The sequence below is a fragment of the Anolis carolinensis genome, chromosome 1, assembly GCF_035594765.1.
Source record: "Anolis carolinensis isolate JA03-04 chromosome 1, rAnoCar3.1.pri, whole genome shotgun sequence".
NCBI lineage: Eukaryota > Metazoa > Chordata > Lepidosauria > Squamata > Dactyloidae > Anolis > Anolis carolinensis.
In genome coordinates this window covers 270,748,479-270,765,416 of record NC_085841.1, presented here as the reverse complement: position 1 = coordinate 270,765,416, position 16,938 = coordinate 270,748,479, and the positions used below count along the sequence as shown (strand labels likewise).

The window sequence follows — 16,938 nt, the reverse complement described above, 5'->3', positions numbered from 1 at the left end:
AAAAAAGAATCCTTCATTGCAATTGAAGTGAATGAAGTTAGACTATTAAACACACTTGAGTGCCCACCTACATTTCTATTAATTTTGAGATCAGGCTACAGACTAAGATGGCTGTGAATTCAGCAAAGTTGCGTAGTATCAAATCCCACCGCACCATTTTCCTCTCCTTATAAGGTTTCAAGTACCAACCTTAGGTGGGATGCAGAATAAAATCCGCTCTGTCATTTGAACTGTCACTGACAACTCAGAGGGAAATCTCAATTCATCCTATGACCTGAGACCAACAGCATTGCAGATTTAATTCAGTTTGGTTTTTAAAAATGGTTTTGTTCTGAGGCATGGCCCTAACTTTCCTATTCTTCTGCTGCAAATCTGCAAGTACAGTGCTTTATTTATGTCCGTCATCTGAAAGTCAGTCTATGTGCAAATACCAGCAGCTGTGTATGATTAGGCTAAAAGTAACTTCCACTGATTTCCCTATTCTGATACTGCCCTCTGTGCCCTAAGGATCAAGTGAAGGAGGCAGATTGAGATAGGAAAACTTCACTGTGTGTGTCAACTGAATTATATTTGATTAAATATATACATAAAGGCAAAATGCATAGCAAGTAAGGTTGTGCATCCGCTTCAGACACTGGCCAAATATTAAAGTAAACTGGGATGGTCTGAAACTTTTTTAAAACAATTTGACACTGACTGAGTTGGTCCCTTCACTTTACACTCCCCCCCCCCCCAATGACCTGCCCCATAAAGCCTGGAGGTAAGTTGCACTAGATTTGGCGGGGGGGCTTTCTGTCCTTTTCTGGTTAATGTTCTTTCTGAATTGAAGAGTTGCTTTTGTTCACTGACACTTAATTAGAATTCAACCAATGTTTCATGTTCAGTTGTGTGAACTGCATGTTGGATGAAAAACCAATGTCATACTAAGTTATGCAAAAACAGATTTAAAATGATTAAAACTGCTAAGAAATTAAGACTGCTCTCTGGGAGGGACTACTTGAAGTACTGATATTTTATGAAAGGAAAAAAACAGCACTACTTTATCAAATTATGTCAGATCAATTTTTTAATGTGATGTGATGCATTTTTTTTCTGCTGCAGCAATTAAAAAAAGAACAAAACCATTATGCAAATTGTCCCTAAAACAACTGCCTCCATTTAAAAAGAAATCTTTTAAAAAGAGAAATGTGAATATACAAATTAAAACTAACATTTTTTTCAAACCACAGCTGTCAATTTGGCCTTTCAGTTGACAATTCCTTTTCTTCAAGAATAGAATTTCTTCAGCTATTCATTTTGAAGAAATCAAATAATAAACTATGTGCCACTTAATAAAGTCCTAATGAATCTATCAAATGTATGTGCATATTCTTTAAACTGTATAAAACAATAACCAAATATTTACATGCATTTTGTTTTCATGTCAATATGTAGATATGAAACAATGTTTCCAAATGACAGATGAAAATAAAGGCTAGGAAATAAATGGACAGAAATTTAGGAAAGGGATTAAAATTAATACAATCTTCCCAAAATGTATAGAGTACAATATAAATACAGTCTACCAAATCAAAACATGGGACAGAATGAGTTATATGTCCTCCCACAAAAGTAAACCCCATCTACTTATACTGTACAATATTGTAAGGAATATATGAGATGCTATGGGAACGAAGGCACTGCCATACTTGCTTCTAATGACATTCCACCAGAAGGTGGTTAAAGCAGTGTGCCCAAGCTGTGGCAAGAGAAGGAGAAGCTTTTAGTTCATGTCACAATTGAACCATGAATTACTGAATAACCTCAAAATGAAAGGCATGTCTTATTTGTCAGTATGATAAAGCAATTCCAAGCTCAGTCCCTTCACTTTTGTAAAAAAAAATTAAAAACCAAGCAAACACACAAGAAAAATACCAAAAGACTTACCTTGGAGCCAGGTTTTGCATCTACAGTGGATGTAGTTACTGCAGTAGATGTTTCACTGACCATGCTTGGGGGTCTTTGGTTTATCTGGTGCTTTGACATATGTGAGTTCTGCCTAGAAAAAGAAAGAAAGGAACATTCGCAAGGTATTTCACCTTTCCTCCTAAGAGGTATTTTTACACCATCACATAAAACTGTAGCCTGCATGAATCACACTTCTAAGCTTTCTCACAGTTGCGCCAATGCAGTAAACTGTTCTGTTTCAATGGCTTTTATTCATATACCACAACAAATAGGAGCAGGCTCAATTCAGCCCATCATACAGTTTAACCAACATCAACATCTTTTGTACATTTCAGCTCACACTTGTATGTTAATTAAGGTAGATCACATTTAACATATTTCTAAAGCATAAGATGCTGTTACTATCAGTGATTTAACTGTCAGCACAATGCCAGCCAGGGAACTTTATTTGGTTAATTTTAACCAGACTCTGTAATTACAGGGGAAGGAATTACAATATATTTTCTTATTTAAATATTTCAACTTTTATAATACACATCATGTAATTTGCTATATAGTTTAAGTATTGCCACTGCTATGACATTTCTTGTATAAACATTCTATAAAACCCACAACTCTAATAAAAAAAGACAGACTAAAACAAGAAAACTTCTCTATAGTTAAAGTATAATTTTCATCATTTAAAAAATCTATTTTGATTTTAACCAGTATTATTTTTAGTAGAGACCTTGCTGATAAAACCTTTCTTACTGAGATAACAACCCTTAGGTTTGTACAAAAAACCTAAAACAAACAAAACAAAATCAGAACAACCACTTTGTCTCCAAAAACTCTTAAATTTTACTCAAAATATAAGGTTAATCTCTATTCACTTTCTCCAGTAAGGAATGCTCCAGATGCTCTGGACTAAGCCACTATGACCAATGATCAGGGTATAGTGAGCTACAGGAAGAAGCCAGGAGATGAAGCTATTCAATGCTAATTAAGGTGATTAACTACAACATTCACACTGGCCTCCAACTGACAAGAGTTCTTCTCTCACCCTGGACTTTCCACAGATATATATAAACCTTCCTTGCTTAGTTTCTCCATACCTCACAACCTCTGAGAATGCCTGCCATAGATGTGGGCGAAACGGCAGGAGAGAATACTTCTGGAACATGGCCATACAGCCCGGAAAACAACAACCCTGTTACATATGTACTTATTGAAAAACAGGACATTATGCTTAAATGTTTTTTGCTATGTCTAACCTAATATCTGTAAGACATTAATAACTGAGCTGAGTCACAAACTAGAATGTACTTCCAGACTTACTGTACCAAAACTAATAAGCAGAATATATGATTAATTTGGCTCTCTTATATAATCATTTCATTGTATAATCAAAATAAATTTTATCATGATATTTAGAAACACTGGAGACAGTAATTGCAGTAATGTGTATAAGAACACACGAAAAGCCATCACGATCATTGGTCTATCTAGCATTCTATGCCTGAGGGAAGGCTACAAGCCGAACAGAAGTGAAATAGTATCCAGTGATTTAATCCAGCTACTCAGTAACATCCTCTTGTTCATGTTCCCCCAGCAACTGGTATTGAGCAGCACACTGTCTTTGATTTTGGAGAGGTTTCAGGCACAATGGAGTACAACTGATACTTCAGATGTGACTCCAGGCAGAACTAGAGCGCTGAGTTTTGGACAAGAACGAGCTAGCTACTGACTTCAAAGAAGATGGTAGAGAAACTAAAGCTGGAATCTTATTCATGCACAATGCTGGTGGCTGTGCTTTTTCCATGGCCATACAGAAGTTGGGAAAAGAAGGTTAAAAAAATAATCCTGCCAACTCCAAGCAATTGACTTTTCCATTGCCTTCTGCTGCTTCATAGCCAGCAAATTTGTGGTCTTTTTCATGCATTGTTAAGATGATAGAGTGCACCCACACAATTCCTGTCATAGTTCAATTTATGTACTATACAACTACTATCTTGCAACTGTCATTCAGACCTAATTTAATATATTCATGGGACTCAGGCTACACATTCAGTCAGGTAAGGGGAAAAAACCCCAAACAACAAAGAAATAAATGAGTCACACTCTCTCAGCTTCAGAGGAAAAGTAAGATAAATGCTCTCTGAACAATTATTGTCAAGAAAATTCTATTATAAAGGCATACAATAAAAAATCTATTTTGACAGAGGATGAAAAGGTGTTCGAAGTAAAATCTGCAACAGCTGTATTTCTTTCACTGTACCAATTTCTATATCCAATCTTCCATCTTATACCTATATTTCATAAGGCAGACACAGACAGGAGGGGAAAAAAATAAGATGCAATGGGGGCTATAATTATGGATAAAGTGATTTAAATAATTCTTCATGGGCTGTTACACAGGACTCAATAGGGTATAAAATTGGTCTCATGATTACAAAAAATGTTTGCCACCTTGGAGTTTTATAAAGTTAGGACATTACATCTTTAATAAATCTCTAAAGATCTCTGGAAGGAACTCTTTTCCTTCAGATGCCTTTCATGTTACTACTCAATAACACAGAAACATAAACCATAAAATTATAGTTTCAATACTGATAAAAATAAATTAATCAGAAAGAACAACTTAATCTCAAACAACATAGCACATCCACTTTACAATAATAATCCAATCAATTTCAATATTAAATATAAAAATACCAATATTATGTTTAAATATAAAATTAGAAAAATAATCAACATTAATGTAAAACTTAAAACCAGTAATCTGATCCAACTTTGAAGAAAAATTCTACAGCACATGTTACGTAAGCACTATACAAAATTCTAACTTCATGCAGTTTTAGGGGGAAATTGATTTGCCTTTTATTCTAAAAGGCATTCCAATCTGACAACTTCACAATTTATTGGCTAAAAATATTCCTAACAAATCAGAAACTCATACGTTATCAAAAAAAATGGACGATATTAGCTTGTATCATTACAGGTTCAGAAAGTGCACTGGTTGCATGATAAAATCTATATCAATTTTAAATTGCAGTCAATCTAAATTTTGTTGAAGTGAGATGGCATTATTTACTTTGATATTCAGAATAAGCAAACAATAAATACTAATTGGCTCAGTTCAGAAGTATTGCCTCTTGATTACAATACTGCGGTCAGAAGTGGTGAAAATTTGTGCATATGGTTCTCTCAACAATCCTCCTGAATTCAGACTATTTTCTTGGATTGATCGGTTTTCTTCTGTGGCTTCTGAATTGGGTACACTATGGGTAAACTGCCTCCAAACCATGGTTTCTAAACATATTTCAAGACACTGATCTGAATCATTATCAGAGGCAATCTCTTATTAAGAGCAACTGCAGTACGTCAACCACAGGAAACGGGCTGTTTTTGATTGTCAAGGAGTGTCTAACAATTATTAAGCTATTTGGTTTCTTTGAACATAACAGTCATGCTAAAGTTCAACGACTGAGATTAGATTTCAGAAATGTGCACACCTTTATTTGCCTCTACATGGTTCAATTTAGCAATAGCAAATTATATCCAAACCAGGATAGAACTGTCAAACACAGCTCAATACTCCCCTCCCGTCCCTAGTTCTGGTTTGGACATTAGAATGAAGCTGTGCTACAAAACAGGACAGACAAGACAACATGGTATAGTGGTTTGAGGATTGGACTCTGGAAGACAAAGGTTAAAATCCCTGCTTATCCATGGAAACCCACTGGATAATGTTGAGCAAGTCACATTTTCTCAGCCTCAGAGGAAGGCAGTGACAACTCCCCTCTGAATAAGTCTTACAAATAAAATCTTTTCATGGAATTGCATTAGGGTCCTCACAAAACACAAATTGCTTACCTGTAACTTTGGTACTTCAACTAGTCATCTCTGAACACATACAAATTGAATAATCTGTGCCTGTGCAGTGTATCATTCAAAACCTCCCAGAGCTATTATGTAAGTATTTTGGTGGTGGCCTCTCGTCTACTGATACATGTAACCAGCATGGTTGCTGCTCAATACCTCAGTTCCCTGGACTCAAGAAACATAGAGGGGAGGAAGGGCAGGTGATGTGTGAGATCACAGATGACTACTCAAAGAATTGTTTTTGAATATAAGCAACCCATTCTTCTTCGTGTTCTAAGTAACTCAGGCAAATGGAAAACTAGTAAGCTACTCACCATAGGAGATAGAAGTGTCATGGGAAACAGAAAAAATAGCACAGATCTCCTGAATGAAGCTTCCATATTGGATCTGTACAGAAGATGAGTGGCAAAAGCTATAACTCCATTGCCATTCTACAAGCTTCTCTAATAGAACAATCCTCAGAAAAGCAGAAGACATAGATGTAGCTCTGGTGGAGTGGCTGCACATGCAAGTTGTGGAGGGTCTTATCAAGTTTAGGGTAGATTGATGGTAGATGAGTGGGGAAGAGACTGGCTGTTCTTTCTTCTCAGAGTAACACAAGAAAAATCTCGAGAACCTGCAGTCCTGTTCATATAAAATACTAGTGCCTGCTGAATACTAAGGCAATACAGGGTACATTCAATATGCAGGCTAAAGTTTACAGGTAATTCGGTGTCCTGATTCATGTAAAAGTTGTCATCACTTTTGGTAGAAAGGATCTAAAAACTATCTTGACCTGAGGAAATCTCTAGTAAGGCAGATCTTGCCTAAGAGCCCTTCCGCCTCCCAGGTAATCAGACAAATATCGCAAGAAACCATTGGCTTGAAAGGTTTTCTGGAAAGTCGGGAAAAGGTTAACTTCAAATTACATTGAGGTGTTGGACCTAATACAAAGAATGATTGCCACCAAGTAATATCTTATGTTGAGAGGGAAAGGGAAAGAGGGAGAAAGGAAGAGAGAGGGGGGAAGGGAGAAAGGGGGAGGGGAGAGAGGGAGATCTACTGGATAGTGAAAGGAGAAACTCCAGTAAGGGGTGACCATCAAAATGCTTATATAATATCTGAAGAAGGCACATATAGCCCTGTTTGTGTAAAGATGTGAAAAATGATTTAAAGGCACACCCTACACCAAAAAAAACAACAACAGTACACACAAGAGAAAATCTGACCATGAGGTGAAAGGAAGGAATGAGAGAATGCATAAACCTAGGCCTCATTACATCCTAGACAAAAAGGTATTGTCTTTAATATTCCAATAATCCGACTTCCGGTGGGCAAGATGGCGGCGGGACGGACTTGCCGAGCTCTGCGGTAAGCCACCGTTACTGGCGGTTGGGTAGAGCCTTGGCTCCCTCTCCCTGAGGATTGAATCGGGGGGGACGCAAGCCTCCTTTGCGGCAACCCGGGTCCCAACAACTCACCTCTCTCTAAAAAGGGGTGGGTGGAGAGACCCGAGAGCTGAGGAGGACGCGGATCGCCAGTCGGGAAAAAGGGGGAAACCCCCTCATATACCGCCAGCCCGGCCCATTTTTTAAAGGAAAAAGAATTGCTAAGAAGAAGTCGGACGGCATTAAGGGGACGACTGTCTCCCAAATCAATAACTTTTTCATCAGTCTGGAAGCGAAAACTGGTTGGGACTAATGAAACCAAGCTGGGGAAAAGCTGACTATTAAGGTTCAGGCGGAACGCAACAAGAGACTCATAGTGACTCATATTGGTGGACCTGGTACGGAGAAAATAAAGGAAAAGAAAAGAATTCGCTAAACAAGGATTGGACTATTAGAGATTTGGAAAAGCTTTCTGAGGGAATTTATCATCCAATCGAGCGGTTGGGTAGAGCGTGGGCTCCCCTCTCCCCGGAGAGACAGCCGGGGGGGAACGCAAGCCTCCGTATAAGCAACTGAAATCCTTGTTAGCCACGGAGGACGCGGACCGCTTCGAACTAATTATAAAAGCATAAAGAAGCGGAAAACACGTGGACGCCGACAAGAACGGGACAGACTTAACAAACAAACAAAGTATCAAGGGTCTACTGACCTTGGGCACCATATTGCAATGGCTACAGCCTCCCCCTCCCTCCTTTCTTCATAATCAATTACCATCTTAGAGACATACAGGAAGGGGAAGGGGAAAAAGAAACCTGGTGGGAAGCCACTTGAAGCGAAGCCAGGAGAAGGGCGGAAGAATCCAGAAGGGGAAAGGGAAAGGATTGCCGGTTTCCCTGTCGAACGAGCTGTTTGGAAACATCCGACGTGACAAAACAAACAGAGAAAGGGTGTATCAATCCGGGTTTACACAGATATCTAACAGAGAAACATCTATATCCTTAGAAAACTTTCAAATTGGGGAAAAGACTAAAGAGAAAACAAAATAAATAAAGGGCTAAGACTCATACCCAGAGATATAATAAGGCTGGGGGTCATATTCAACTAGGATAACAGAGAGCCCTTATAGAGATCGACAGAAGAAGAGGAAGAGGAGATAGGAATTCAGGACGGGGCGACGTGGGACACAGCAGAAGAGCAGTGAGAGGAACTAACAGAACCCCAAGGAAACTAAATTAAGGAAATTGGTTCTTGGGGAAGACCCCATTCCAGTAGGACCTATTCGGGGGATAAAATATAATAAATAAAATTAAAATTAGGAAGAAACAGTGGCAATTGACAAACTCAAATCAGGAGGGGAGGGAAAAAAAAGGAAAAAAAAGAAAAAAAAGAAAAATGCGGAACTCTTTTAGAGCAATCTAACCAAAAGCTAGGAGATGATGGCTGGCCCCAAAACAAAGATGGAAAAGGACTTTAAAGACAACAAGGGTATGGCAAGGAGACCTTCCCAGTCAGAGGACATTTCTATGAAAGATATTATGAAAGAAATACAGAAACTGGCTGAGAAGAATGATAATTATCAAAAAGAATTATGTGCCATGTCTGAGAGACATAATGAACAGCAAAAAGAAATGTATCAGGAAATGCTGGACATGAAAAAAGAAATTAAAAATGAAATTGGGCTGTTAAAACAGGAAATAAGAACAACACACGAAGAAGTTATCGACTTAAAAAAAGCAAATGTGAAATTAGAAAAAACTCAACTTAAGATGCAACAGAGAGTTGAAATTTTGGAGAATAAAAACTCAAAGATCGAGAGACTACAGGAAATGATGGAGCAAAAAGAAATGGAGTTTCAACTACGATTCAGGAATATCAAAGAAGAAGCAAACGAGGAAATTAAACCAATTATAGTAAAGTTACTGGCAGATATGCTACAACGTTCAGAACAGGACATGGAAAATGAAATCGATAGAACCTATCGGATTCATACAAATTACTCTAAAAGAAACAAAGCACCCAGAGATGTCATAGTACATTTGGTGAAAAAAAGAATAAGGGATGAAATTCTGATTCACAACAGCCGCCGACCTCTAACCTTCAAAGAAACTAAAATTGTAATACTGAAAGAATTCCCCCTAACTACCTTGAGCAGAAGAAGGAAATACTTCTTTCTTACGGACAAACTAAAAAAACAAAGAATTCGATTTCGGTGGGAAAAAACTGAGGGGATCATGGTTACCCACAAAAATGAAAAACATTGGCTCACATCAGAAGAAAAGGCAAGGGAGTTTTTTAGAAAAATTAAACATCCAAACAATGATAATACAGGGCGCCAGCCGGGAAGCAAAGGGAACACTTCGTCAACACCTAGCCAGACAAAGACCGGAAGTCCGGGTAACACCTCAGAATCACCCCCAATGAAGGGAACTAAACCAAAAACAGCCAGATTTTACTCCCCTGAAGAAAAGGCTGCAAAGGAAGATTCAGACCCTATGGACTCGGACTATATTGAAGAAGACGTAAGAGAAAAAATACCCACAGAAGATGACAACAATGATGGATGAGTTAAACCGACTAGTAAAATGTTATATGAATAATGTTAATGGATCAATTCACCAAATAAAAGGAGAGCACTGATGAATACAATTATTAAAGGAAAGTATGATATAGTGGCTCTGCAGGAAACACACATATCACAAAAACATGTAGCCCATTTAACAAATGTAAAGCTAGGAAGGGAATTCTATTCCTCAGACTTAAAAAAAAAAGAGAGGGGTGGTAATCTACATCAGTGACAACATTCCCGCAGAACTAAAATTTAAAGATACAGAAGGCAGATATGTAGGGGTAGAAATCAAAATTGGTGAACTAAAAATCCTGGTTTGCAACATCTATGTACCAAATGGGCCCAAAACCCAATTTACAAAAGCTCTAAAAGAGCAAATAATAAAAACAGAGGCAGAACATTTAATGATCTTCGGGGACTTCAATGGGGTACTGGATACAAGGCTAGATAAATCAACACCTTGTAAAAGAAACAGGTTAAACGATAAAGGATCGCTACCAAAAAACATGATGACAATGAAGGAGGAATTTGCATTACACGATGTGTGGCGCTTCCTTAACCCAGTAAAAAGAGATTACACGTTTTTCTCATACAGACACAACTCTTAGAATAGATATGGCATGGGTCTCCAGCTCAATAATTACAAACATATCAGAAATTAAGATACTACCTAGAGACAGGTCTGATCATTCCCCAATCGAGATAATATTCAATCATAAACCCAAACAGCCAAAATGGAGAATGGATGATAACTTAATTAAAAAGGAAGAGGATATAATTAGATACAAGAAACTAACAAGAGAATACTTCGAAATGAATGCCTTACCGGAAACTAAAAGTCAAATGGTTTGGGATGCTTATAAGGCCGTAATTAGGGGTCTGTTAATCCAACAAAAAGCAAATATGAATAAACAAAAATCTCGGAAAATTAAAGAATTGGAGAAGGCAATTGAATTAAATGAGAAACTCCTGAAAATACACCCTAATAATAAAACAGCATCCCAAGAACTAAAAGCACTGAAGAAAGAAAAGGGACGTATGGAGATGGACAAGACGGCAAAGAAATTAAAATTTATCAGACAATACAATTTTGAGAACGCTAACAAGCCAGGAACGTGGTTGGCCAGACTAGTGCGAAGGAAAAAACAACACCAGCTAATAACCAAAATTAAAAAAGATAACAAAATCTTGTCCTTTGATCAAAATGTTATAGAGGAATTTCACAAATTCTATACCCAATTATACAAGGAAGAAGATATAGATGTCTCCAAAATAGCTGACTATCTGGGAAAGCAAAAACTTGATAAGATATCGGACTCGCAACGAGAACTATTGAACAAAGAAATATCAGAAGATGAAATTAGAAGAGCAATCAAATTAATGAAGACGAATAAAGCGCCGGGGCCGGATGGCATTTCGGCATGCTTTTACAAAACCTTCCAGGAGGACATAATTCATCATCTCAAAGATCTTATGAATCAAATACTGCAAGGACAGGATATTCCGGACTCGTGGAAAACAGCGGACATAATCTGTATTCCGAAAGAAAACACTGATAACACCGATGTAAGGAATTACCGCCCGATTTAATTGCTGAATTCTGACTATAAAATCTTCTCCAATATCTTAGCAAATAGACTCAAAGACCTCTTAAATACCTGGATTGCTGAAGACCAAAAAGGGTTCTTACCCGGAAGAAAAATGAGGGACAATGTTCGATGTATTCTAGATATCATAGAATACTACGAAAAAAACCACCAAAAAGAAGTGGCCCTTCTGTCGGTTGATGCCGAGAAGGCATTCGACAATCTAAACTGGAATTTTTTTAAATTAGCCTTCCAAGAAATTGACATTGGTTACCACTTCAAGAATGCTATAAACAAAATTTATGAGAGACAGAATGCTAGAGTAATGATCAATGGACGGACCTCTGCAGAACTAAAGATCGAGAAGGGAACCCGTCAGGGGTGTCCGCTATCACCTCTCATATTTATCTTCGCCTTAGAGATCCTATTAAGAAATATCATCAAGATAAAGAGTTACGGAGTTTGAGAATTAACAACAAGGACTTCAAAGTGAGAGCGTTTGCGGACGACGTAATTTGTATTGTAGAAGAACCTAGGAAAAACATCGAAAGCTGGATTATCAAAATAGAAGAATTCGGAAAACTGGCAGGTTTCCATCTCAACAAGAAGAAAACTAAAATGTTAACCAAAAACATTACAAAAAAGAATCAGGAAACGCTGCAAAAGATCACAGGCATTGAGGTGGTACCAAAAATCAAATATCTGGGGATATGGTTGACAAAGAAAAATGCACAATTATTAGAAAACAACTACTACCAGAAATGGAAGGAGATAAGTAAGGACTTAAAGAATTGGACTAACCTAAAGATTTCTCTTCTAGGCAGAATAGCACTAGTCAAGATGAACATCTTACCTAAAATGCTGTATCTCTTTCAAAACCTCCCTATCATCCGAAATGCCAAAATATTCAACGAATGGAATAAGGAAATTTTAAAATTTATATGGAAAGGCAAAAAGCCCAGAATTAAATACTTAATAATGACTGATACCAAAAATAGAGGGGGATTCGGCTTACCAAATTTGAGAATATACTTTGAAGCAGCTGCCCTAACCTGGGTGCTGGAGTGGGCCACGTTGAATGACGAAAAAATATTAGACCTTGAAGGATTTGACTTAAGACGGGGCTGGCACGCTTATATTGGTTATGAGAAAAGGACGATAGAAAAAAACTTTGGGAATCATTTTGTGCGGTCCTCTCTCATCAAAATTTGGGAAAAATACAAGAAATACTGGTACAGGAAAATCCCGATGTGGGTATCCCCTCTAGAAGCCATGCAAAGGAGAATCTTGGGCTGGAAGATTTGGCCGAGATATAAGGAAATACTCACAAAAACCAAAGAAGGATTCCAACTGAAGAGTCAAGATGAAATAAAAAAGAAGTATAGTAACCTAACCTGGTTTCAATACGCTCAAATCAAAGAATTATACACAAAAGACAAACAAACTGGATTCAATGATACAGAAAACACTTGGGACAAGTTACTTAAGAACGATAAAAAAGGCATAACCAAACTGTACAATAAACTACTGGAATGGTCCACGGAAATAGAAGGAATTAAAAACTGCATGACAAAATGGGCCCAAAACATAGGCAGGCCAATTAAACTAAGTGAATGGGAGCAGATCTGGAACCAGAAGCAAAATTACACTTACTCGCTAGATTTAAAAGAAAACTGGCTGAAAATGTTCCACAGGTGGCACATCACACCAGAAAAACTGGGGTTGATGTATAAAAACGTGCAAAACAACTGCTGGAAATGTAAAAACATAGTAGGCTCTTACTATCATGTATGGTGGTCGTGTGAGGAAACCCAAAAATTTTGGAAAAAAATCCACTCGGAAATACAAAAAATGCTGAAAAAGACCTTTCCCTTAAAACCAGAGTACTTTCTCTTAGGAATCACGGACGAAGACACATGCTTTAATCGTAACGAAGACGTACTGTTTACCTATATGATAACGGCAGCAAGAATAACATTTGCGAAAATGTGGAAAACGCAGGATATACCGGACACGGAACAATGGCTTGAGAAGCTAGAGGACATTTATGATATGGACACATTAACATTCTTACTGAGACAACATAAAGGAAAACCAATTAAACAGACCGATTGGAAGGTATACGAGGACTATAGAGAAAAAAAAAAGAATTAGGAAATCGTAATAACTAAAATCAATAGAAAACCAAATTTTGTTCCGAAAAAATCCACCCAGAGTAAACGGAAAAATAGAGAACTCATGGTGTATTGAACCGGTACTGATGAAAATGGAAGTCTGACAAATTCCCCCCCTCCTTCTCTCCGCTCACCTTTTCCCTCCCCCCCCCTTTTTTTTTTCTTCCACAGCACACCTCCCCCCCTCTCTAACCCTGTGTTTAGTTATGTTTTATATGTCTTCTTGAAAATTGTTCAATAAAAATCATTTAAAAAAAAATATTCCAATAATCCAGTACCAACTTCCAAGATGTTTTGATGCAGCATATTAGTTATCCATATGAAGTGGAAAGATAAGATAGACTGCATTATTTAAAGCACCGTATCAATTAAAAATCAAAATCCGCTTTGCAGTTTTGTAACCAAACCTTTAATTCCATTATACCACAGGAAAGGTGACTATTCGTCTCATAGAAGCAGGCCAGAAAGAGAAAAGAGGCAACAACAATGAAGTATTGTTTGGTCTCAGAGGAAGAAAGCAGATTAAAAGGAAAAGGTCTTTGAAGGACAAGGAAGATGCTTAATTCTGTCAACAGAAAATGTTGCCACATTATGTCAGTTATCTCTTGCAGAATCAAGCCATAACATGCTGGTTAAATTTAAATTTAATTGAACACATCTACTTAATAAAACTTAATTAAGTTTTTATGCAGTGAGAGTTATTTTCACAACCTTTACAAACTACTGAGAACACATTTTGCATTTAAATGCCAACTCAGTTTGTCAGTTTAAAAAAACTTTTTACCTTTCAGTGCATTCAGGCTCATACAATATCACCACAACATGCTAAAGAAAAATAAGCATGTCACACAGTATGTCTTACATATGTAATTTACAATAGACACCTACATCTGTTGGTTAAAGTTTATCCTCATTTTCCAGGGGTAGAAAAAGTTAGTTACACATTAGTAACTACAATAGAGTCTTACTTATCCAACCTTCACTTATCCAACGTTCTGTCTTATCCAATGCAATTTGACTCCCACCCGGATCCACAGCTGTTTTTCTTCAGGCGAGGATCACAGATTTTTTTAAACTTCACAGGACTGAACTTTTTACGGATTTAACTTCTGACAAGGTTGTTACTGTAAGTTCATTTTATGCAATTGTATCTTTATTTGTAGTCTTTTTTTGGTAGTGAATGTTGTTGTAGCCAATGTTTTCAATACATTGTGATGTTTAGGTGCTAAATTCATAAATACATAATGTTACTGTGTATCAAACAGTTTTTCTGTCAATTTCTGTAAAATATAATGATTGGTGCTTAATTTGTAAAATCAAAATGTAATTTGCTGTTTGATAGGCTTTTCTTTAATCCCTCATTATCCAACATTTTTACTTATGCAACGTTTTGCCGGCCCGTTTATGTTGGGTAAGTGAAACTCTACTGTACCTTTTTCTAAAACACAACTGCTGCTGTGATTTCTCTGGATGTAAGTGCTGGTATTCAGTCAAAGAACAAATGAAATAGGGAGTTTTAGGGCAATTCTTAGGTCATTGTTCATTAGAACAAACTATCAGAGGAAAACAGCTAGTGAAGATGACAATCGGTGTCATGAAACCAACTACATGTTAACCTTTAACAACTACTTGAGTCACATAATGATTTCTCAAAACTCAACAGCACAGCTGATTCGTAACTCAAAACGTGAGGTTTTTAAAGAAAAAGATTTGTTCTAAATGACATTTTTTTAAAAAAAATGTCAAATTAGTATGAACACATTCCATTTTGTTTCTGTTTGTTTGTTTGTTTGTTTGAAGTAGGTTGCACTGCTCTTTAATAATAGCCTGCAGTAGGGTCCATAAACTTTTTGAATAATTTGCCTTATGTAACTACCCTGTTTCCCCGAAAATACGACAGTGTCTTATATTAATTTTTGCTCCCAAAGAGGCGGTAGGTCTTATTTTCAGGGGATGTCTTACTATTCCATGAAGAAGAATTCACATTTATGGTTGAATTTTTTAAAAATGAAAATTTATTATCTACTGTACAGTAGCTGTCATCACAAACCAGCATAACCAAACTGTGAATCCTTTCCAGAATTTCTATATTATATTTTATTGCTATACTGTTTTTAAATTATTGTTTTAAATTTCTGTTCGTATGTAAATTTATGTCGTTGTTGGGCTTGTCCCTGTGTAAGCTGCCCTGAGTCCCTTCTGGGAGATGGAGGTGGGATACAAGAATAAAGTTATTATCATATTATTATTATTATTATTATTATTATTATTATTATTATTATTATTTGTTACTACCTTTATTTCCATGTACAACAATCTATGGTATGTACATTTACCAATCCTGCATGCTTCCAAACAAAAACTTTGCTAGGTCTTACTTTCGGGGGAAGCCTTATATTTAGCAATTCAGCAAAACCTCTACTAGGTCTTATTTTCTGGGGATGTCTTATTTTAGGGGAAACAGGGTACTAGAGTTATATTGATTCCTGTTTCCTTTACATCAGAGAAAAATATTCTATTATTTTGTTAAATCAACTTCTGTCAGGACACACCATATGATAGTTTACATAAGCATGTTTTATTTGCCGTTGTCCTTACCTGGTCAATTAATCATTTTGAATGCTCTATTTAATTTTTGGGGGTTTTGTTAGCTATAAAGATAAAGGTTTCCCCCTGACGTTAAGTCCAGTCATGTGCTCATCTCCATTTCTAAGCCAAAGAGCCGGCGTTGTCCGTAGACACCTCCAAGGTCATGTGGCTGGTATGACTGCATGGAGCACCGTTACCTTCCTGCCGGAGCGGTACCTATTGATCTACTCACATTGGCATGTTTTCGAACTGCTAGGTTGGCAGGAGCTGGAGCTAACAGTGGCCGCTCATGCCGTTCCTGGGGTTTGAACCTGGGACCTTTCAGTCTCCAGCTCAGTGCTTTAACGCACTTCACCACCGGGACTCCTTTTGTTAGCTATATCCAGAGAATATACACATCACATTTTTGTTAGCATCCATGCCTTGTAAAATAATTGCCAATGCTTGAAAATACTGTATGAAACAAAGAGTCAATGCTTTTGTGCATTTTCCATTAATTTCAGCAGAGATGGCACATAAAATGTCTCATGAATTGTACTCAGCATTGTTTTGCATTTCACTGACCCTATCACCCTTTCTCCATGAAGCAGACTTTCAAATGTTCAGTTAGTGAGAGATCTGGCATGTATCTTTGAGGGAATTCTGGTTGAGATTATTGTCAGTTTCAGTGTCAATGTCTAGCCTCCTGATGCATTCTTACTTTGTCACTACTGTAGATTACATGCCTCACTCCTATGCTTTTTCGATATCTCAAACACCACTAGAAAGAAGCAGTATATGAAAGATTACATCCTAGGCAGTAAGAACCAGTGACAAGATGTACAATGAACTATGAGTAATACAAT

The 16,938-nt window shown here is 37.1% G+C and overlaps 1 protein-coding gene across 13 annotated transcripts in view; it reads right to left on the bottom strand.

Moving 5' to 3' along the window:
• Positions 1-16,938, bottom strand: part of plekha7 (pleckstrin homology domain containing A7) — a 197,015-nt gene that overhangs the window by 84,333 nt on the left and 95,744 nt on the right. For all 13 annotated transcript variants that reach the window (XR_010004853.1, XM_062976390.1, XM_062976511.1 and 10 more), the window contains one exon: positions 1,927-2,038. Coding sequence is in view for 12 of the 13 variants with exons in the window: in XM_062976390.1 (XP_062832460.1) it covers positions 1,927-2,038 (112 nt within the window). In the remaining variant the exon portion in view is untranslated. The remainder of the gene's footprint in view (positions 1-1,926; positions 2,039-16,938) is intronic.